General features: G+C 39.7%; 1 protein-coding gene across 1 annotated transcript in view; it reads left to right on the top strand.

Annotated features, from left to right (window-relative positions):
* The first annotated feature begins 3,561 nt into the window (after positions 1 to 3,561).
* LOC145778034 (cilia- and flagella-associated protein 58-like) overlaps positions 3,562 to 24,307 on the top strand; it is a 29,685-nt gene continuing 8,939 nt past the window's right edge. Inside the window, exons 1-9 of the mRNA XM_082589426.1 lie at positions 3,562 to 3,924; positions 9,380 to 9,533; positions 11,244 to 11,416; positions 12,858 to 13,014; positions 14,357 to 14,551; positions 16,648 to 16,785; positions 18,209 to 18,368; positions 21,437 to 21,531; positions 23,448 to 23,627. Coding sequence (XP_082445552.1) covers positions 3,824 to 3,924; positions 9,380 to 9,533; positions 11,244 to 11,416; positions 12,858 to 13,014; positions 14,357 to 14,551; positions 16,648 to 16,785; positions 18,209 to 18,368; positions 21,437 to 21,531; positions 23,448 to 23,627 — 1,353 coding nt within the window. The 5' untranslated portion in view covers positions 3,562 to 3,823. The remainder of the gene's footprint in view (positions 3,925 to 9,379; positions 9,534 to 11,243; positions 11,417 to 12,857; positions 13,015 to 14,356; positions 14,552 to 16,647; positions 16,786 to 18,208; positions 18,369 to 21,436; positions 21,532 to 23,447; positions 23,628 to 24,307) is intronic.

Below are 24,307 nucleotides of genomic sequence, written 5' to 3'. Positions count from 1 at the left end.
CAAGGTGACACTCTTTCACCTGTTATGTTTACAGCTGCAGTTGAAGAGATATTCAAGAGGCTGAAATCTGAGACTGGACTTGTCATTAATGGACAACTGCTGACCAATCTCAGATTTGCAGATGACATCATCCTTTTTGCACAGTCAGAATGTACTCTGCAACAATTGCTTGAGGAACTGAATCGAGAAGGGAAACGAGATGGAATGAAGATGAACAAGAAAAAGACAAAAATAATGTGTAACGAGATAGCAGGGAAACAACCAAGGACGGGTATTTTGATAGATGGAGAAAAGATAGAGGAGGTTGATCAATACAAATATCTAGGGAAAATGATAACACCAGGAAACGACATGGAAACTGAGATCACCCAAAGGATAACAACAGGCTGGAGAAGATTTGGTCAATATAACACTTTTTTAAAGAGCAAGAGTATTCCAATTAGCTTAAAACGAAAAATCATGGACACAGTAATATTGCCAACATTAACATACGGAGCAGAAACATGGTCACTCACAAAACAACAAACAAGAAAACTGGCAGCAGCACAAAGGAACATGGAAAGAATAATATTGAACATAAATAGAAAAGACAAGATTAGAAATGAAGTCATCAGAAACAAAACTGGTATCAAAGATGTCATAGAAACAGCAACAAACCTAAAGTGGCAATGGGCGGGACATGTAGCAAGAATGAAAGACAACAGATGGGCCAAGATAACCACAGAATGGACACCAAGATATACAAGAAGAACTAGAGGGAGACCAAAAAGAAGATGGCGAGATGACATAGAAGAAAAGATTGGCATCACCTGGATGAGAACAGCAAAAGACAGAATGGTGTGGAAACATATGTGGAGGCCATCTGCCAGCAGTGGCATGACCGGCTGATGATGATGATGATGATGATGGTGAATATTAAGCAATAAATACTATTAATACTCCAAGCGGTCGGCAGCAGTGGCCGAGTGGTTAGCGCGTTGGGCTCGCAGTCGAGAGCCTGCATGTTCGACTCCAGCCACCCGCACTTGCTGTTGTTTCCCTGGGCAAGAAACTTTACGATAATTGTCTCTAGCCAGTGATCGATTTCGAGTAATGGTAGTACCAAATTTAAATCATAAGTAGAGTAGACAACCGGAAACAGACATTGCAGTCGGCTGCAGCGTAGGTCAGGTGTACGTCGGAAGGCGTACACCGATGCATAGCGCTCAAGTCCGCTTTCCCGCAACGCAGGATAAAGATATAACAAACAAACAAAAAGTGCTCAATGCCAAGCATACCTGGATTTAGGGGGAGCAAAGGGTTCAGGTGACCCGGCCCCCTTTTAAAGGGCCCCGACGTGGAAAAAATGTGAGCTATTGTATACGTAAAGGTGTTTTTTTGCCAAAAAATTTTTTGCACGGGGCCCCCCCCGATCTAAAAGTGCCCCGGGCCCCCAATCAACTAAATCCGGCCCTGATGCCAAGCAAAAAGCCAACCAGAGCGAATTAAATCAAATATAGTTATTAGTCTCTACGTCTAAAACCCTTGACAGCTTGGAATCCTAGCCTACAAACAATATTCTTATGTCCTCGTGCAATTTTGCTGTCGTAGTGAAAAAATTGTAGGTTACTAATGTTTAGTCTTATTCTGAAGCTCTTTGCAGGATAGAAATTTTTGTGATGAACTGGAAATCATCAGGCATTGCCACAAAATATGGCAAGCAATGGCATTTTTGCTTTGCTATAAAGCTCTATTCTGTTTTTTTGTTTTGTTTTTCATATGTTTATCCTGCATTCAGTGGCGTAGGAGCATATGCTGCCACCCCTGGCTTTCGTTGAAAATGCAGCCCTAAGTAGACTGCAGCAAATTTTGAAATAGTTTCATGTTCAAGTAATCTTTTCAATAAAAATAATTACAAATAATGTGCCACGTCTCAGAAGTTCTATATTGCTTGAGAAAGAAGCCCCACTGTCTCAGCGTTAAAGGCCAAAAATAAAAGAGAAAAAAATGTATTAGGCAAATAAAAGATCAATAGCCGCCTCAAAATTGAACTTTTCGAGCTTTCGCCGAAGCAAAATCAGCGATAATATCTTCAAAATCAAGTTTTTGAACGTAGTCTCTTTCTACACAAGAGGTCTGACTACAGAAACTACTGCTAAGATAGAGAAAATGAATCGTGATTATAACAACAAATTTATGACGTAATAAATGTTACTAAGAATTGAACAACAGACGGAGTACAGGCTACAGCTATCCAACATCACGCAAGAAGCAACTCGAGCTTTTTAGCTGTTGTTCTATCTTTAAATTTTTTAAGGTGTGCTAGCTGTCTCTTTGTAAATCATTTTGTTGTTTTACTTTTTATTTATTTTTGCATTACCGGTACTTCACTTCTCGTGTTGTGTGCACTGTGCAGCCTCATTTTGCCGCCTCCTTGCAGCCTGCCGCCCCTGGCGCAGAGCCAGAACCGCCAAGTGGCTGCTACGCCACTGCCTACATTGCGGGAAAGCGGACTTGAGCGCTATGCATCGGTGTACGCCATCCGACGTACACCTGACCCACGCTGCAGCCGACTGCAATGTCTGTTTCCGGTTGTCTAGCCTACTCTACTTATGACTTAAATTTGGTACTACCCATTACTCGAAATCGATCACTGAGTAGAGGCAATTATCGTAAAGTTTCTTGCAAGAACAACAGCAAGTGCGGGTGGCTGGAGTCGAACATGCAGGCTCTCGACTGCGAGCCCAACGCGCTAACCACTCGGCCACTGCTGCCACTTGGCCACTGCTGCTGCTGGTCTCTGTAACCTCTTTCCTTTAAAAAGCAATTGCTACTGATTTTTTAATGCCTATTAAAGTAGCCTCCTATTTGAAAATTTTTGTTTTGAAATGGTAGGCCATATATTTTTTAAAGGTAACACTTTTAAGAAAACCATAACAAGTAGCGAAGTAGGCAACAAAACAATAAAAACTCAAATTCCAAGCGCAATGGGGAATTACCAGTAGGCTATATAGGCCCTATGCGGTTTGACTTTAAAACCTCCGCCCCTTTATCTCAATGGTTAAGCAGCCCAATCAACATCAAACGGCGCTGGTTCAGCTCTCGAAGTGTTCTCTTGAACAAGCACTTCATGGCTGTTCTCCATTCAGCGGCACCTAGTGCATGGAATAATTCCCCGACAACAACACTCCAACATCTATGAAACTATACTCTATCAATCCCTGCGTCAGTGGTTAAAACCTCAACCAGTGTGCGAAACTGTCAAGAATAACCTATTGTCAGTCAGAGGATAAAGATTCTAAACCAACCAACCTCCTTTGCTTCCGCCTGTGAGATAATATATAAATTCTACTTACTCAATAAATTTTATACCATCTTATTTTTTCCTTCAAGTAAACACTTTGAAATTGGCATGTTCGTTTTTTCCCACCTTCTTCTATTAGAACATCCCTCTCCTCAAATTAAGTTGTGCTTGTTCGTGCCAATTGAAGCCTAAATGACCTCAATAGTATATTTTGTCACTATGCGGCGCAATCGTTATGGTTACGCAATCGTAGGTAACTCTTGACTTTATAGGCTAATATTTTGCAGCAGATTGTGACAACCCAAGTTTTTTGAAAAACAGTTTAGCCGTGAGAGGTTGTACTCGCTGTTAATAAGATCAAGAAACCAAGCACCCACTTAAAGAGTAACAGAACTAAGCAGCCATTTGATGAAAGAGATTCAAATTGTTAGGTGTGTTAATCGTCATACGGAACAGCTGTAGGGTGGCCTACGGTAGCCCACGAGGAAGAAAACACTGTGCAATCTGGTGTCATCGCATCTTCCCAATCAAGCCTTAAGGATGTCTGACAAACTTTCGTTGGAAGATGATGCCTTTCAATTGTTGGAAAAAGATTTTCATGAAGTTATTTCTGAGTTGATGGGAGACAAAACATTACTAAGGTAGACCAGTTCATTTATTTTACCTCATGCTAGCCTATTTGTACTTAGTTAAAAACAAGTCAAAAATGTTTGAGTTTCAAGATTATAGTCGTTTTTAACTAAGTACAAATAGGCTAGCATGAGGTAAAATAAATGAACTATTGACGACTATAATCTTGAAACTCAAACATTTTTGACTTGTTTTTAAGCCATAGAATTGTCTGACTTAGCGCTGAAAAGTTTCAGGTGAATCCAGGGCTTCCCAAAAGGGTTACGAGTCCAGAGGTGTATTGCTAGCATTTTATTTTGAGGGTAGCTCTATTAACACCTAGCTGTGTTGTTATAGACAAAGTATGTATAAGTAATCGGTGCGGGTTTGCCAACAATCTTTACCTTTTTTAAAACGAAACACTGTTCAGTTTGTTTTAATTTCTAAACATCATATCGAAAAACAATCCATGCCAAAACATAACTTGAAGTAGTCTACAGAAAAAGGTAGAAGCAACAAAACGTGGTTGAATCCGAAATAAAATTATAAGTTTGAAATTTGGCTTGGCTGTTACACTGCAATCTCCTTTGCTTTTTCTTTACTGCGAAGGCCTACACTTGATAAATGGAAGCTTGAACGAGCCCCCCTTACATCAAGCCTTTTCATATTTCGGAGGACAATCAACAAAAATCACTCGACTCCACTTGCAGCAAAATTGCCATTGTTGCTCACTATGTCTAAAAAAATTGTTGTGAAGTTGTATGATACCAAAGGTACCGCATTGGGCCAAAGGTAGCCTACTATTATTATTATTATGGTATGCACATCTGTTACTGTTAGGTTCTGCCTGCCTTGCTCTTTGCTATGAGCTAAACGCATCAAGACGTGTTCCCCTTACGACCATCAGCACTCTTGATAACGCACCATGGCCGATCTTTATAGCAACTGTCCATACAAATCTTCAATATATCAGCTAAAGTTATGTAGGCTAATAAAGTTATAGCCTATATATGTTTATTTGTTTTGTAACATTTTTTATTTTTTTATTTTCCCTTTATATCTTAAATTTTTCTGAAGGTGTTGCGACCGTGCCAAATTTTTTTCAACTCAATAACTTACTTCGATCACAAGCACGTTTTAACGTTCGCGTTTTGTCGCTTCTACCTTTTTCTTGACCTTTGCTATGTTGACGTGTATTGTTTTGATATGATGGTCAGAAATAAAAAAAACAACTGAACTGAACTGTTACGGACAATTTTCATATCAAACGTCACATAGAACCGTTGTCTACTAAACCTGACATCTTACGTCATGGACTGTTGCTAGAAATAAGCAAACATTACATCATCCTTAAATCTTGAATTGCACAACCGTTTGAACACCTGTTGAAACATTACATCATCGCTAAATCTTTAATTACTTGAACAGGTGTGGGCCGGGCTTGAACAGGTGTGAGCCAAACTTGGGCAGGTGCTTGAATAACTTATCATTGCTTATCATTATTACGTCACAGTAGCTGCCTACGTGCGTTTCAGGCTTGCCAGATTGGCCCTTTTTAGAGGTAGTTGGCCCCCAAAAAAATTGTTTGGCCCCTTAGCCCTTTGTTTTCAATATTTGGCTCTTTTTGGAAGCAGATGGCACATACTATTAAACTAGCTATTCAAATAAATGTCTTTCGGAAGTTGAGACTGAAAAGTGTTATTACGATTTTTTAGACAGTGCTTTGTTTATGCTGACAATGTTTATGCCAATGCCAAAGATTCGAATAGAAATACTGTAGAAGATGAAGATTTGGAATTGTTCTTGTAGAATGTAGATTGTGTTATTGTAATGTTGTAATAACGTTATTGACGTTGTTAACGTTATTATGTATTGTTAGCAACGTTATTAACATTATTGAACAATTTGGCTCTTTTTTACCCAGTTTGGCCCTTTTTTCGACATTGTTTGGCTCTTTTTCTCAAAAGCTGTCTGACAACCCTGGTGCGTTTGAGATATTGCAATGTATTCTCGTCATTCTTAAAATTGTTACTTGAGAGTTGGTCGCATATTTAACTGTTTTGCTTAGTGCTTGCCAGCTGGACAAAATTTCCGTCTTTATCCAAGTAATTTGCATTGTAGTGACAAGTTTTAGTGGCGTACGGTGTTGCGTCCCAATTTCGACAGTCAGTGGCTATTTTTACAGAAATACAATTCTCGAATAGACGTTTCCAGAAGAGTGTTTCTTTCGGTCATTACATACAGACTGCAAGTTACATACTACCTGCAAGTTACTCCGTCTGCTCCCTGACAGACACATGGTCCATATGATGATGGAACTTGTGCAAAACCGCAGTTTTACCCTCACAACCGGTAGCGGTCGTCGAAGCAGACTACGCCGACTTAAAAACGGCGTCCCACAGGGCTCAGTCTTGGCTCCTCTCCTGTTTAACATATGGGTCTGCTACTATTCGGTGAGTCCGATTCGGTGAGTCCGATTCGGTGAGAGCCTTTTTCGGTGAGAGCCCTATTCGGTGAGTTTTTTTTTTAAATTATTGCGCGCCGTAGCCTAATTATCATTGCCGTTATAGGGTTAGGGAATAGGGGTTAGGGGTTGGGGGATAGGGGTTAGGGGGTTTTTGGGGTTGGGGGTTTTTGTGTTTTTTTTTTTGAATGTTTGTTTAAAAATTATCGGGTACCGTAGCCTAATTAAAACCCCTAACCCCAAACCCCCCAACCCCCCAAACCCCAACCCCAAAAACCCCCAACCCCCTAACCCCTAACCTCTATCCCCTAACCCCTAACCCCTAATCCCTAACCCCTATCCCCTAACCCTATAACGGCAATGATAATTAGGCTACGGCGCGCAATAATTTAAAAAAAAAAAACTCACCGAATAGGGCTCTCACCGAAAAAGGCTCTCACCGAATCGGACTCACCGAATCGGACTCACCGAATCGGACTCACCGAATCGGGCCATTCCGTTAACATATACACCTACGACTTGCCCCCCACCATCTCCAGGAAATATGCTTACGCAGACGACCTAGCACTCCTGCACTCAGCAGGAAACTGGCAGTCAGTGGAGAGGAACCTCAGCCAAGACATGCAAACACTATCAGCATACCTCCAGAAATGGAAGCTACAGCTCAGCAAGTCAAAGACAGTGTCGGCGGCTTTCCACCTTAACAACCGGGAGGCACAGCGTGAGATAAACATCAAGATTGATGGGGAACGCCTGCCCTACTGTGCCGAACCTACATACCTCGGCATAACCCTGGACAGGTCACTCACGTACCGCCGGCACTTGAAGTCACTGCGCAAAAAACTATCTACACGCGTCGCACTTTTGAGGCGATTGGCGGGTTCCGGCTGGGGAGCTGGTGCTAAAACTCTTCGTACAGCTACCCTAGCCCTTGTTCATTCCACCGCTGAGTACTGCGCGCCGGTCTGGTGTCGTAGTTCTCACACCCACTAGATTGATACCGCCATCAACGACGCACTGCGTACTGTTACTGGATGCCTGCGTCCCACTCCAACGGACTGCCTACCCATCCTAGCAGGCATCCAACCCGCTGAGCTACGCCGTAAAGGAGCCACGATTTCTCTCGCTCGCCGCGCTTTGGACCCGGACCTTCTCCTCCATGCAACATTCAAGCGACCACCACCTATAAAGCAGCGGCTGAAATCAAGACGCCCCTTTGTGCCTGCCGCACAACAACTCCTTAAGAACGCAGAAGAACTTAGTTTAAGTGCGGCACACTGGACGAACCACATGTGGAACACGGAGTAGCAAAATCACACCTCCACGCTTCGTGACTTCATACCCGACGCCGATCCCCGTCCACCAGGGATGTCCCTCGCAAGGCTTGCGTGGGTCAGGCTTAACCGCCTGCGAACTGGTGTCAGCCGCTTTCGTTCGGACATGCACAAGTGGGGCCTGGCTCCTTCATCAGAATGTGAGTGTGGTGCCACGGAACAGACCGCAGACCATGTCATCCACCACTGCCTAATCCACCGGCCTCCACACGGTGCGCATGGTCTGAGAATCCTGGACGACGAGACTGCTGAGTGGCTGAAGATTTCCTGCCCTCCAATCTAGCCTGGAAAGATCGCTCATACGCCATCATCATTACATACAGACGAACGGATCCGGGAATCTTATGTTACAATTTTCTAACGAAGAGATTATGGTTTACCGCTGTGACCAACATCTCATAACCGGTACCTTTGGCACTTCAACCAGCGTATAAAAATTTCACATGCGTGTACCGTTCCATATTCGCCAATGATTTTGGCCTCTGGGCATTGGGCAATCCTTGACCCGGTGATCGAGGTTCTTAATGCTGGATTCGCAGTGGTGGGCATTCGGGGCTGGTAAAAGTGCCCCATCTAGCCAACGTAGTGTTTGAGCAGTGGGGGCTTGTTTGCTAATGGTCCTGTTAGCTGTTGCCCAAGGCAATCTTGTCTGTTTGTTCTGTGGAATCCTAGAAAAGCCATTGTTGGGTGATAACGTCTCCTTCCCTTGACAAGTTTGTGTGTATAGTGGCCTATTGGTTCCATTTATGATGCGAATCGAAATTGTTGTACCCGGTAATTTTAGCTTCGTCAAAAGCTATAGAAGCAGAAAAATTGTATACACGCAATACAAGCAATGAAAATAGCTCAACAAAGCATTCAATCTATTCTTGACTTTGTGCAATGGAAAGTTACAGATCACAGCATCAAATAATAAAGATTTTGCAAGGTCTGATTTAATGCACAACATGCATATAGTCTGTTCAATCGGTTTGAAGTCGTTGTGAAACGTAAACAATTCTTTAATGATTTCTGTGTGCTAAAACCACGTCTTCAACTTGCAACCGCTGGAAATGCCGGTTTGCGACGTTGCGCTCTACGAATGCGAAACATGGACATTAAGAAAATCAGAAGAGGATACGATCAATGCCTTTGAACTGTGGTTATAGAGACGAGTACTGAGAGCGAGTTGAACTGACAGACGCACGAATGAATGGGTTAGAAACAATATTGGAAACCGGGAAGCTTCGCTAATTATGATTATTTGAAAAACAGGGGAGATACTTTGGTTTTGGCTACTATCGAAGGAGAGGTTTGTGGAAAAGTAAACCTGGAACAAGAAAAACAGAGTGGATGGATAATGTTCTCAATTGGAGGAGATGGACTCGATCGAGAGAGAAAAGCTACTCTGGAGAGATATGCCTACGGCCCCCCCTTAGGGCTGCGGCCTACGGAACTGAACTTGTAGGGTTTCGTTTTTGACCAAAGTGATATTGGAAGTGCGAAAGTTTTGGCGGTAAAAATCGTTCAAGTTTTATTCGACAATGCGATATTACATCATAGCTTACTTAGAATTTACGATACTTACATTTACATTTACTTACTTACGATACTTACATTTACGATACACCCTTTGTAACGACCTCAGCGGTGCTCCTTGCACCATATTTTGATTGCCCCAATGCCCCTTGAATGTTCTTTTTATTACAGGTTTCGACTTGAGTATGAAAAAATACACAAAGCTTTGACAAAATCTCACGACAGCGAAAAGCGGTTGATGAACAAATGTCGTGACTTGAATGCCGAAATTGTGTCAAACTCCGTAAAGGTCTCACAAGCACTCAAACTTTCACAAGATGATCAGGTAACTCATATTGGTTGGTAGCCTGTGATTTTTCTTTCAAAAAAATTAGATTTAATTTTTTTTTCCAGTTCTTGAAGGTGACATGACTAAATTTCTGCTCTTTAAATCTGCTACTGATGTAAAACAAGTTTTTCCTATGCCGCATGCTAGATCAATGCAAGCCAAGTAGGCTATGATTGAGCGAGTGAAACGAGAAAGTTTTGCAAAATAAATGTGTTTTGGGAAGGTCTGCTACTGTCCTAATAAGGACCTCTTTGAATAAAACCTAAATAAATTTACAGATTTTTATTGATTTGGATAAAACTTTCAAGCCTGAGGTGAAAGAGGCTGTTAAGATGTTTAAACAATACGGTAGTGATTTTGTTTGCTTGAATTTGCTTTGCTTAGTTTCAAGTTTGGCATTCACCACTCTTTTTGTAATATGAATAATATTTGTAGTTGAGTATTCGTACACAAAGGTACAGTAGGGAGAAGGTCGGAACCTGCGAGCCACTTTTTTTTTATTTTGATGCATATCTTCTACGTTTCTCAATATTTTTCTTTAAAAATTGGTTTTGTCATGCCTTTTGGTGTAACCTACTTTGCAACAAAGGCACAAGCTATTATTTCTGCAATTGTTTAAGTTATGCTCAACAACATAACACTCGCCAACAACATAAACACTCGCCAAGTGGCTTATCGGTCCCCACATGCAGGAAGCGATAGGACACGTGTAGGGCCCCTATTACCCACAAGACACAGTTACTTAATGAACAAGTAGCCTAATGTATTTCTACATAGAAATATCAAAAATACAAGAAAATTATGTCACAAGGTACTTGAACAGCTCCTATTACAGGTACAGTACAAACCAGCAAATCTTGCCTTTTCACATTGGCTCAACGTCTGCAGACGCTGAATCATGGTAACTTGCGTTAAATATAAAAAAAAATTTAAAAGCACCAACTAGCCTAAAAATGTAAAATAAAACCCATCATACCAAATGTTGAATTAAGTGAAAGTAAAGAAACAACAGGATTACAGCAGCTATTTTGTATAATGACAGCTGACACCTATATATCACGGCTTGCTGGTCCCACCACAAGATGACTCAAGGGTCCGACCTGATATTTTAAAAATGAAACAACTGCTGAAGAAAACTAACTCTGTGATCCAAAAAAAACTTCAGTTTAATTTTTTCATGAATACATTACCAATCATCAAAAAAACATCACAAATATTTCTTGCGCAACTAATCAATTATTTTGAAACACACCTAGTCCAAAAAAATCCGTTTCAACAAATCCTCATGACTCTTTAACTTTCAGTACACTTTTAACAGAGATTAAGGGAAAGTTATCTAAGCATAAAATATAGAATGACGTCAAAAATCGCAAACAAAAATTTTTGAAAAAAGAGAGCGGATCATGACTCCCACTGTGATCATAGGTCCCGACCTTCCCCTACACCGTTTTGACGCTAAGGTCTTATCTGTGGAGCAGTAGCCCACACACGCAGCATTAGTCGCTTAGAAAGCCTACTATTTGTATGCACCCGTGTGGTGATTTTGGATTTGTGATAGGTCTCCAATGACAAAATCTTTAGGGTGTTTACAAAAGTTATATTCACTAGTAAGTATCCTTAAAATACTGCAAGTTCTTTCAAACTCTTTGTTAGTTTTACTAACTTCACTGAGTTGCCATTCAGAGTCGTGAACAAATCTTTTTTCAGGCAACGATTCAGCAGCTCAAGCTAGAACTGGAAAGAGCTTGGAAGATGGTCGATGCGGCGACAGAACGCGAATCGCATGCTCGAGAAATCATCGCAACATTGAAGCTTGAAATTGTTAACTTAACTAATCTCGTTAAGGAAGGAGCAGGGGGAGTTTCTGAAACTGACTCCAAGTAATAATGAGCTATGTTCATATGACGTTTGTATTTCGTTTCTGAACAGGACTTCAACTAAAAATTGAATGAGGCTGTTCATCAGGCATTTCGTTTCTGAACAGGACTTCAGCTAAAAATTGAATGAGGCTGTTCATCAGGCATTTAGGTCAATTACGTGAGACTCTCTTCTGATATAAACTAAGGTAAACTATCAGGGTGTTTCAGGTGATAATTTGCATTTGTTGATTGACAAGGCGTCGAAATAAATGCAAATTGTAACCTGAAAGACATTGTGATAGTTCAGCTTAGTTTCCACTGGCGGAGAGTCCCATGTCATTGGACTTGAGCTGTTATTCTATCCAACAAAAGTTGCTTTTTCTTACTTTGTTTCAACTTCGCTGGACCTAATTTTTCCTGTCATTGGTTTTTTTATGAGCTGTTTAGGGAGCTGTTTATCATCTTACAACCCCAGGATAGCTCTGAGAAAACTTTATATTATTGCATTACATGAGTTGGCCAAAAGCATCACACTGAACGTTATGTAAGGGATGTAAGGGGTTGAAGGAAGGCAAGCATATGGCGTGGCATCATATTTGAACGTCGACATTGATCTTGCAAGTTTTTATAAAACTAAAAAGTTTGATCTCGTCCAACAATGCGGATGACAAAAATGGAAATGTATGCGGTTGTAATGTAATTTCAGCTTTCGTATGTTTAAATAGACGAATTAAACGTAATTTTTTTATGTAGTCTGATATGATCAGCGCTTACGAGTACATGCTTAGATTACGATTACATAAAAATATGGTCGACTACCAAGATTTATAGATTACGGGTAGAGTTTTACCTCATGAGGTTATAATGCACATCGAGCAATACTATGCGTCTACTGTTAGCTGCGCAAAAGTTTATTAACTTAGAAAATAAGGGGGAGACACCTCCTAACTGAAATGTAATAACTGGGGTCATATTTGTTTATATATTCGTTACAAAAATGGCGTTTTTCCACAAACATTTTTTCCCTGACGCTATTTGACCTTCCCATACAACAAATCAGTCGTTTTTTACAATGATTCAACGTCTGCAGACGTTGAATCAATGTTAAAAATGACTGATTTGCTGTCAGGGTTGTTTGCATGCGCTGGCACAGACCTCTAGCTTAGCCACTAACTAAACGGCACAGTCACCTCCTGTTGATGTCATTTGTTGAATTAGTGGAATCTAATTAGAGAGCTGTTTGTAGGCTATAGAAATTGGGTATTCTAGATGTCACTCCAATCGATGTTTTAAATTCTATTTGAATAAGAAAATGTACTAATAAAGCCACACACTTGAAGCGAAAGCTTTGCAATGAAAATTGAACTAATCAATTTAACTTCATAGTTTCTGCTACTGCTTTACTCAGAAGTATTTGAGAACCTTTGAAAAACTTCAAATTATCATCGACGTTCGGTTTCAGCATCGATCAAACGTTAAAAGCAAAAGAAGCAATGACAAACGAACGAGACAAGCTCTTGGAAAGAATTGTCGCATTAAGAGAAAAATTAGCAGAAGCTTCAAACGATCAACTTCAAACTCAAACGAAGCTCGAAGAAACAGAATTGGTGGTTGCTGAGGTGTGTAGTGTTCATGAACAGTCTGCATATGCACACAGAAAGTTTTCAAAGAGATAAGTTAATTCCAATGCTCATTAATGTTTGCCAAAAAACAATTTTTTATCATACTCCAAGGTAATTTATGCGCTGAACACTTGATAGATTACACAGCAACAAATTTAAAAAATTTTTTAAGCCAGTTGAAATGGATCCAGTGAGTTAATCTGAGTTAATCTTGGAGATTAGGTGTATCTTTAAAATTCTTCACCTATAAAGTTGCTTTTTAACTGCGTTCTACCATCATCATCATAATCCATCGTCAGTTTGTTCCCCACTAATGGGGATGGCCGATTGTTTCCGCGCAGCAATTGTTTTAATCCCTATTCTCCATTTCACCCTGTCCCTTGCATCTTCCTCCTTCAGTCCGACTTTTTTAAATTCATCCTTCACTTGTTGTTTCCACGTTCTTCTTGGACGACCGCGTTTCCTCTTCCCATCCACCTTTAGATCTAGTGCCTTTCTAAGAAAACTTCCTTCCTCCCTCCTTATCATAGAATGGTCAATTCCATAGAATGGTCAATTTTATAAGTAGGCTACATTTTTCTTAGACATTATCCTTTATCAAAAATATGTTATTTTAAGAAATAGCTTTGTAGGCTACGTGCTTTGACATTCCCGATTCTCTATTTAAGGATTAGGATTTGCACAACCAATAAGTCAATTATTTGGTATGGAAGACTATTTTGCAAAATTTTCACTCATGGCCACTCTAAAAGATTTATCTTGGTGTCTGGGGATCAACAGCATATTTGGTATTTCTTTGAAAGGGGTATGCGACTAGGAAAAGGTTGGAATCTACTGTTCTAGAACCTCAGGGTCAACGATGGCAATTCTTCGTTAATTGAAAAATCTTACAAGTTTGGCAAATGAAACTTAAATCTAGGATACACCAGTCTTGATGGCTGACTAATGCTCTGAACTTATGCATTTTCATCAAAGCAGTTTTATTTTTTATTTCTGACCATCACAACAAAAAACAATATGCCAAACATATCAGAAGTCATATACAGTATAAATAACATAAACATGTAGAAAAAGGTAAAAGCGACAAAACGCGAACGTTATCTCGTGATTGAGAAGCATGGTCCGCAACAAACATTTTACTTACTGATTGGCCTATAGGTTTGTGCAAAGGGGGAAAACAGTTGAAAATGAATTCAGTTGCCACAATTCGATGTAAATGAATTATATTGATGTAAAATAAAAATAAAATGTGGCGCTGTTATTGCAATTCGCTTGGCTGGGCAAGGGCTTAACGAAGCATAACAACCAAGTGATGGAATTTTATAAATTTGCTTTACAGCTTCAACAAGAAATTCAGATGAAACATAATGAAATTAAAAGAGAATTGAGAAGAAAAGAACGCTTTGAGAACGACTACGATCATGAAAAGAACATGGTCAAAGAAAAAGTGGAACAAATTAAAGCTCTTCAAGTTCAATTGCAAAAATGCAAGGACGACAATGCCAAACTGGAGTCACATCTAAAAGATCAACGGGTATCGCATGTTCTTGTAACTTGTTTACTTTTGCCTTTAAGATAGCGCAGCGAATAAGGCATGGACTTCTAAATAGTAGTATCTGGACTGGAAACTAAGTGGGCAACATGAGGCCAAACAGTTGGTACAACAGTTGGCCAACTGTGGGCCAACAGGGTTAGTTACTTGGCTGTTGGCCCACAGTTGGTCAACTGTTGTACCAACTGTTTGGCCTCATGTTGCCCACTGAGTTTCCAGTCCAGATGCTACTATTTAGAAGTCCATGAATAAGGCTCTCGCCATGCAATCCTGGTTCGACTCCAGGCTTAAGCTGATTATTGAAAACACCGCTCACCTCTACCCAGAGTGTAATAAATTGGGTGGGCGTAGTTAAAGTGGCCAAGAGAAAGGAACTGGCCACCTTACTCTCATTAGTGCCGAAGGATTAGTATAATAGGAAAAGGAACATCTTCTCATCCCCCGATGCTTGGATTCATGTGTGGGAGTCACCACTCACCTGTACCCTTTTGCCAAACTGTGACTTTATTGTAGCAGTAGGCTAGGGAAATAAACCATTTAAAGCGAACGAAGCAATACCACGGACTCACCGAATCGGACTCACCGAATAGTAGCAGACCCCAAATGTGCAGCAACACCAAACCATTTGCGTAGCGTGATTTTCAAAGTTTCAAACTTAAAACAAAGCTTCTAAGTTTAATTTTTACAAAACATATCGGTGATCTGTTGAATTGCACTGTACTTAAATACAATTAAAGTGTGCGTCTTAAACAAAAAGCTTTATCACAGTCAAAATACAACCAAAATAAGGTAAACATTTGTCAACTTCTTCTATTGGCAAGCCCCCATATCCTAGCTTATTTTCATATTTTCTCTTACTTCAACTTTTTTGCTACATATTTGTTCTTACACGATTTTTTTTCAAACTATTCCAAACTACGGACATGTGGAAGTTGGAGTTGCAGATAGCTGCAGCATGGCTGCTGGATGAATTCCAAGCTACATGTTTTGTTTTTTTTGGACTGAGCTCGGTGCTCCAATTTTTATTTTTATATACCCTGCTGAGTGACGATCGAATCTGTCTTGACTAAAGCATCAGAAATAAGTTTTAGACGAGTAGAGTGAAATGAAAAGTGTACGATCACTGGAAAAGTGCGAACGCACACAGAGCTATTTGAATCAAGTTTAAATTTGTTCGTGTTCTTTGAGATTACTTTTAACAATTCACTAGGTCTGTTATTCACTCGCAATTTTGCAAACACAGCTTTAAAATAAAAGTGCTCACTGAAAAAAATTAGGCTCTTGCGCACTGAAGATTTTTTTTAGAAGGAACACTGGTCTCAATGATAGTAATATAGGTACGGAGCCTCTTGAGGTGTTTCTAGCGACTGAATGCGCAGTAGGTTGATGTATGCCCATTTTTCACTTTTGGTGAGCCTGAATTTGCCCAGTTTGGAACAAGAAGCTACGAGCGGCTATACAAAGACGAACACGTGGTGAAAGTTGCTGATACAACCGATGCACTCCGTCTTAGCTTTGTCGTCATTGTACAATTGAGCTCAGTTAACCACTCCTGCTTCAATCGATAACCCTTTCGTTTGCGTCCACTCGTCCCTTGTCAGGTGCTGTTACAGCTTTCTGTCAAAATCAGCTATTGGTGGCTCTCCCGAACAACTGTAATTTTTTACCTTTCGAAGATTTTCCTCCTGTGTAGCCACGTCATCTTCATTTCCGTGGTCTTCTTCTAGTGATAGCTATAGTGTCCTTGAATTCACTACTCACTAGCAAACTGCAGTGTTAATCAATATACTTAGCTTTCAGTTATAGAAGAATTGGACACTTTCTAGACCAACCACTGCTTGCAGACGTATTCATTCTGCAATTTTTGTGTAGGCCTATTGCATTTGGTTTCGAGCACATAACTCAAACGAAATTCAAGCAATTTTGTTGCGTATTATGTGCATTTTTTTTTTATTGTTTTTGACATTAAACTATGACTACCAGTATCTGCATTGCCACCATAACAAACAAGTAAGCAAAGTATTATAACAGAATTCCTGCTTCCTCTCATGTCACTTTGCGTCCATTTTTTTTTTCAGATACATTGTGACAAGGCAACTAAAGATGTGAGTCTTCTCAACAATCGTTTGACCAAACTTCAACAAGACTATCAGACGCAAGTCGAAGCCGCAAACTCCCTCGCGGCTGAAAACAAGTGCAAAACTGCGGACCTTAAGGTGCAATGCTGCGTTTCTGATTTGGCTAATTAAACGTTTAAACGGCTAATTAAACGTTTCTCGTTTAATTAGCCATGAATTTGATATGTGTTGGATTTTACATTTTCATGCTTCTTCTTGCATTTGAGGTCGCTGTAGGTACGTTGTTATATCCAGGCGCAGCAGCCAATGGATGGTGTGTTCATCGAGCGTTGTTACGTCCACATGTTTATCTTTGGGTTGGTATACAGGACATTGATAGAGAATGTGGTATGCAGTCTAAAAATCTGAGCCACGTGCAACAAGATGGTGAGTCGGCGAGGCCTCATTGGAACATGTTGCTATTAAAACGGCCCAACTCAGTTCCCAAGCGATTGAGCTTCACCCATCCCTTCCGAGTTAGTTCTGCTCCTAGTGGAGCATTGTTATTGGGAAGGACCGTGAATTGAGCTGGTCTCGCGACTTCTTTCCATTCACTGTTCCAAACTTCGCAAATGTGGAAGTTGAAGTTGCAGATAGCTGCAGCATGGCATGGCTGCTGAATCCCAGATAACCATGGTTGAATCACGATTTTTTGTAGGATAATTTGTTAGGCTAGTTTGTTTTATAGTTTTATCTAGCACCGTATAGTTAAAATTTTCTGTGTATTTTGTGTATGGCTGCGCTTCTAATACTAATTGGTGACGAATTTGATGTGAAATGGCTTTTGTATTGTCATGTTTAGGTAAACTTATTGACAGCGTAATTTCCTGAGTCTGGTATGTTTTAAAGTTTCATGACACCCGCACACACACCGTTGGCTTATAGTGAAGATTCTTTGAAGTGTTTTGTTGAGTTTTGAGTTACACTCTTCTTTGTTGGTGAATCGTTTTTTTTGTTTCTTTTTTTGAGAAAATCACTGAGCATCCAAAGCATATTTTCGTTATTCACTTTAATGAAAATATTCTACTCTGGAATGAAGACTTGGAATGAATAAAAGTGTGCGTCTTAAACAAAAAGCTTTATCAGAGTCGAAATACGACCAAAATAAGGTAAAAAATTGTCAATTTCTTCTATTGGCAGGCCCCCAGATCCCAGCTTATTTTCATATTTCTTCATACTTCAACTGTTTTGCTACATATTTGTTCTTACACGATTTTTTTTCAAACTATTCCAAACTACGGACATGTGGAAGTTGGAGTTGCAGATAGCTGCAGCATGGCTGCTGGATGAATTCCAAGCTACATGAAGCGCAGTGCAGACACAACGCATGACAGACTGTTTCTCAAGCATTTTTCTAACTTTTTAACCCCTATCCAGAGAATCAATTCGTTTTTACATCCACTCTACATTTGCAGACGTTAAGTCAATGAAAAAAAGATTTACTAGTTGACTCATCGTATAGATTGCACACGCCAGCCACCATTCTATTTTCGGCTCATCAGCAGCGCGTTTTATTTTCTAGACCCTGATGGAAGAATTACATCAGATACGGCACGAAACTTCGAAACAGAATAAACTACAACAATTGATCCAAAAACGACTGCAGGATACAGAAGACGATAAAATGGAGGTTGAGGGCCAAAGAGATGCTTTGCGTGTGCAAATCACTGGACTAGACAGAGGTACAGTAACTGCTCAGTTTATGGTTTTACTTGTTTTAAATCTTTGGCTCTTTAATGCAGTACCTTTGCATGCTTGCAGCATTGACAAAAAGGTTACATTGTAAGTGGTAACTCGGGCAAGTTTTTAAGCAGCTAAAGTTAACATAAAGACTTAAGCAATTTTCCCAAGAGGTAGGAAATTATTTAACATACAATGTTACTAGTAGTAGTAGGCTAGTAGCAGTAGTCCAGTTTTAATCCGGTGATGTCCCCGTTACCGAAGGTGGCCGGATTCACCTCCAAGTGTTGCAACCGCCTTCACACCCTGCCTCCACATCGATCTGTCTAACGCGTCCTCTCTTGACAAGCCCACCTTACTGATTTCCTCCTCAACTTGCCTTTTCCACGTTTTCTTGGGTCTTCCCTGTTTTCTACGACCCTCCACTTGCAACTCTAGCACTCTTCTCAAAACATCATCTTCATCCCTTCTCAAAACATGCCCATACCACCTTACTTCATTCGCTTTCGCCAACTTATCAAAATTCTCATTCAACCCAAGAAAGTTCATAAATTCTTCAGTATTTCTTTTGTCCATCAGCTTCACACCACATATTACTCTCACCATTGCTCTCTCAGTTCTTCTTAAAATCGCCAATTCGTTTTCCCGTAAGCACCATGTCTCACTTCCGTACAGCATTGCAGATCTCACACAACTGCTATAAATTCTTCCTCTCATTTTCAACGGAAATCTTCTACCAGATAACAACTCTCGACACTCTCTGATTTTCACCAACTAAACCTTACTCTTGCAGTCACTGCCGCTTTACAACCAGCACTACTGGCATTCAATCTAGCTCCTAGATTGCAAAAGGCATTCACTGATTCAACTTCGTCATTCAGCTTTTCAACAGGACCAACCATTCCTTCTTCAATCTTCTTGCATCTTTCACAGTCAAAACCGTCTCCGGATCTTCATGCCACTCTCTTCATCTTTGCACATCTTCCAGTTCCATGCACCCACTTTCTGCATTTCGTACACATAACAGAATTTGCCATCACTCTTCTTCCACATACACCACATGGGTGAATTTTACTCAATGTGATTTCCCCTTCCGTTCCACTTATTACAACCTTTGTCTTTTTGGTATTGACACGCATACCTTTATGTTGAAGCGACTCCTTCCACTTCTCAAATTTCTCTCTTAGATCTTCCATTGTGTAACTCAACAAAACCAAATCATTCCGCGTACAGTAGGCTATCTCTATCAATGAATCTTCTCTTACACATTCGGTAATCACATCAATCACAATGGCAAAAATAGTCTTCATATAAATATCTTTAGAAGTCTTTTATAGTTTTGCTACGCCTGCAATCGCTATTTAAACATATGAACCAACAAAAAATAGCGAATGTTTAGGAAGACAAGATTATGATAACGGGAGGGGGCAATTTTACTTGTAGCTTTAGTTCTGATTTTAGGATACAACAGTATATTCTAAGACCCAGGCTGGTAAAACAAAAATATGAAAAGTTCATTCACCAATTTTTTTTTCGAATTTTGTATTGAGCTGGCTAAATTTAATCGACAAAATAAATATCCACTTAAGATCCATTTGGAAACTTTTATAGGCTTGTCGTTCTTTGGTGTAGCGAAGTGCGTGAATACTTATGTAACTATTTTTGTGCGGATATATGTAAAAATCTGTTCCAGGTCAAACTCCCTGACGGTAACATGTTTATAATCGGCCTAGCGCATGCAGCGCTTTCTCCCACAATAGAAATAGCCTACTTTTGAGCCGTTTCTGCACAGCAACGTCGGATTTTCCATGGAAATGTTTAGGGTGGAAGATTTCTTAAAAACTACAGTTATTTAATCATGTTAGCTTATATGTTGATACATAAAATTACTTTTTAGAGACACAGTAGAAACTTTAGTGACAAGATCCATTGAAGCTCATGCCCAGGAGTACGGTAGGCCTAATGTATGTAAATTAGCGATGGTTGCAATTATTTCGCCTACTTGTAATTATAAAACAAGTCAAATGTGCATCTATAGATATATAGGGTCAAGCTAGTCAATATACATATCTGGCTGGTCTTCTACAGGTGCACAGGTTAACTGAATGCGTGGAGCCAAGGCTCTACACAGTCTACATACTTGGCTTGTGGGCCAAAAACAATTGGGGAAATATGGTACGTTTCGAGAAGAAACAGTTCATTCACTAATGTTGCCTTTTCTTGCCTGGAGTGTAATGCCGTGCATTGTAAAAGTATATAAGGAAAGACCTGAAAGATCACTTCACAGTACTGGCACATTGTCTAGTGTCCTTTTGATAGAGCTTTCTCAACAACCACCTCGCGTCGACCACCATCCGTTGCAACAACTTCACCATCTTCATCAGCAGTTATCAGCCTAAGGTTTTCAATTGGTTGTTGCATCAGAAATATTTCAAAGGCAAGTCAATCTACGTGATTAAACTTAAACCAGCAGATGAAATAGACAGCTAGATGAAAAGAAATTGAGCGAAGAATCTCAGAATGAGGGCTTAAATCAAAAATATAAAGTAACTTTTTGCAGACCGAAGTCAAAGGCTCATTATTATCAGTTAAATCAGTTATCATAACGAAATGCGTCTTTACTATTTGAAACATAGTTTTGGAGATAAGTTTTGGTGAATTTACGGCGACTTAAATATAACCAGCTCCATACAAACTATTTGCGTTGACCGTTAACTAAGACAAGTTTATCGTATTTTACCGCAAAATCTAGACCAGGGTAATGTTTACGGCTGTCTTGTAACATTTTAACGTGTTTTAGAACAATAACAAATAATTAATAGCTGACCTTTAAATGCCACAAACAAAAGTGATGTCAATACAAGGCAATTTTACGCAAAAAGTAATTTTCATAGTAAGGGTTTTTTTGGAAAGGAGTTTCAATTTACCAGAGATCTTAGAACATACTGTTGTACCTTAAAATCACGGCTAAATTTGGATTTGAAAAAGCCAATTCCTCTCCCCTCCGTAATTATAACTTTACTTTTTGATAATCAAGGTCTCTCTTAGCTTTGTATATTCCATGTCTTAGATATTGCTGCGTTCAAGAAGCAAGCTGAGGTGGATAAGAAAGTGGCTGAGGAGTTAGCCAGGGAGAAAGATATTCTCAACAAGAACTATCAGAAGGTTTAGTTAGTGCATTTCGCTAGAAACATTTTATCAGTAAATTGGTTGGTCAATGCTCTTTCCGCACACTCAAACCTCTGTCATCCAGTACAGGGGTCCCCAACCACCCTATCGCGATCCAATACCGGTTCGCGAAAAAAGCTGATGTCGGGTCGCGAGAACACACGCCCAAAATGGTCGCCAAGAGGATGAGCTAGCTGAAAGTATGTCCTTAGCCATGAAATAAATTGATCACATTGAAAAAGTGCAAATGACGTAGAAAAAACGTAGTAAATGCGTACAAAAAACATAGAAAAAATGCGTACAAATGAATCACCTGCAACCTGTGGCAATACCCATCAGAACCGTAACGGATGCAAGGAGGGGATACTTAGTCACGTACCCCCGTCCGAAATCGAAAAAAGGCATTCATTTTTTAACATTTTTGCAAAATTTTCTCACCCGTTTTGATCGCCCAATCCCATGTCATTAACCAAACAGGTGGCATTAATTGAGAATGCATGCTTTCAGCATTAAACTATGGTATCGGTAAAGTTGCAAGGGCCTTCAAAAACCAAGATACTAATGAAATATTCTGAAGTAAACACCTTGCCCAGTGCCTTCTAATTAGGCTACCTAACAATTAATTTGAGCTATTTCAGTGTTAGTAGAGGGAGGTAGGCTATAATAAAATGAAAAATGCCTTGTATAAGCGATATACACAAAAGTTGGGAAAGCCTCAGATGGATTTTAAATATTTACTGAAAGCCCACACAATATTAAACAAACCTTCAAACATTTAAATTATTGAAATCTTGCTGTTAGTCGTGAAAAAAGTTTTTTTTTTTCTTCCAAAAAAACTTCCAAAAAAATCTAGTTTTAATTTTATGATATAAGTCAAATACAAGGTGTGCGTTTTGATAAAAAAAAATCATAATTAAGGCTTAAAGTGCACAAAGAGCAATCAAAGCAACGTTAAATTAGTCAAAACTTTCTGGGGATAGCAATTCTCGACCCCATGCTAAACTAGTTTCGTTTTTTGACCTCAATTTTTACATTGTCTATTTTATTTTACCAATCTTGCTCAAAATGTGTTTAAACAGCAATAAAAAAAAATTAGACCCATCAGTAGCTCTAGATGTCAAGCTTCGTTTTTCCTATCGCCGGTCCGTAAGGCTTTTTTCAATTTAAAACCGGTCCGCGAGGGAAATACGATTGGGCACAGCTTAGTATGAGCAATTGAGCATTGACTCTAAGTGATGTAACGCTGAGTATAGGCCACATTTTGAACTGGCCTTTCACTTGTGACTCGGAGGACATGCAAAAGTGTCAATGACAAGTTATCAGTCTCGCAGTTAAAAATATTCAAACCATTTACTTTGCCTGGGAGCAAGTCTTTCATTTATAAATGTAAAACATAAAATATGCTGAAGAATAGCCTAACTTATACTTCGAAATGATATCCTTATTACCCTTGTAATGATTCCCGGTATTTTTATGGAAAAATGCTTTTTAAGAACTTAGCAAGATGCGATAGAAGATTTTGCTTCAACTGCTGCAGTTTCACTATCCATCAAATCTGCAATTGTTGTTGTGCAAGCCATACCCTAAGATGGGCCGTCCCGTAGGCATTTCTCTTTGGAGCAGCGTACTGTTCATAACCATGAGAGAAATCAAGGGCTACTGTATAGTCGAAGGGGAACCACTCCGCAATTGACGGCGTGCCTTCAAGTGCCTTGCCAAACTTGCATGGCTTAACCTTTGAGACAAGCATATGACTACTGGCAGGATTAACCAGGTAACAAGACACAGCCACATGCTTTTGAACGTGTGTAACCGGCGCCCTAGTTGAACGTCGAATCAGGGCTCTCTTCACTCGACTGGGCAGTCGATAAAAATTTGCGGTGTTTGGTCTTAAAAACAAATTTATTTTTTAGGCACAAACTGCAACGCAAAAACAAACACATATTGTGAAACTGCATATGCAAACTATGAACCATTTGGAACAAGAAATTCAAAGCTATAAAAATGAAGCCGTAAAGCAGAGGAATATCATCGCTCAGCTAGAGAAGGACAGAGATCTCTATATCAACGAAGCCACTGAGACCACACATAAGGTAGGCTTGCCTTTTTTACATGGACACTGTGACGTTTCAACGACTATTGTGTCTATATAATCCACTTATAGTTCTATCTTAGTCCACTGTATAGTTTACAATTGTCGTAGGACCATTGTTTGCATCATTGTTTTTTTCGTCTTCTAAAGCAAGATGCTTAATTTTCGTTTCAAGTAACAAGTCAAAAAGCGACACTTAGCCTCAGTGCCGGTCTTTGGGATGTGCAAACCGTGCGATCGCACAGGGCCCGCAATTTACTCAGAAAATGCAGTAATTTTGTCATTTTCAAAGGAAAAATTCAACAAGTGAATTCAGCAAAGGAATTCGCAACAAGAAAACATAGAGACTCAACGAATTCAACCTATTTCGTCGCCTGAATATTTCGTACCCTGAAAAGATCGAGAAAAAAAAACGACATAGCCGAAATCGCTGATCGGAGTTGCCGCAAACATTTCAAAATTTCTCGATCTTTTCAGGGGACGAATTAAGTCGAAATTTAATTTTGTTACACGATTTCAGGGGACGAAATAGGTTGCATCCAGACTCAACATACTGTAGAGACATAGCTTTATTTCCGAAAAATGCCAAAGAAAGCATGATCTTATCCTTTTGCTATGCCACCGGACAGCACCATTTCACAGTAATATTCATACCTAAATTTTTGTTGAACATGCTCTTAG

Source organism: Aplidium turbinatum, chromosome 10 (genome assembly GCF_918807975.1).
Source record: "Aplidium turbinatum chromosome 10, kaAplTurb1.1, whole genome shotgun sequence".
Taxonomy (NCBI): Eukaryota; Metazoa; Chordata; class Ascidiacea; order Aplousobranchia; family Polyclinidae; genus Aplidium; species Aplidium turbinatum.
This window is presented reverse-complemented; position numbering and strand designations above follow the sequence as displayed.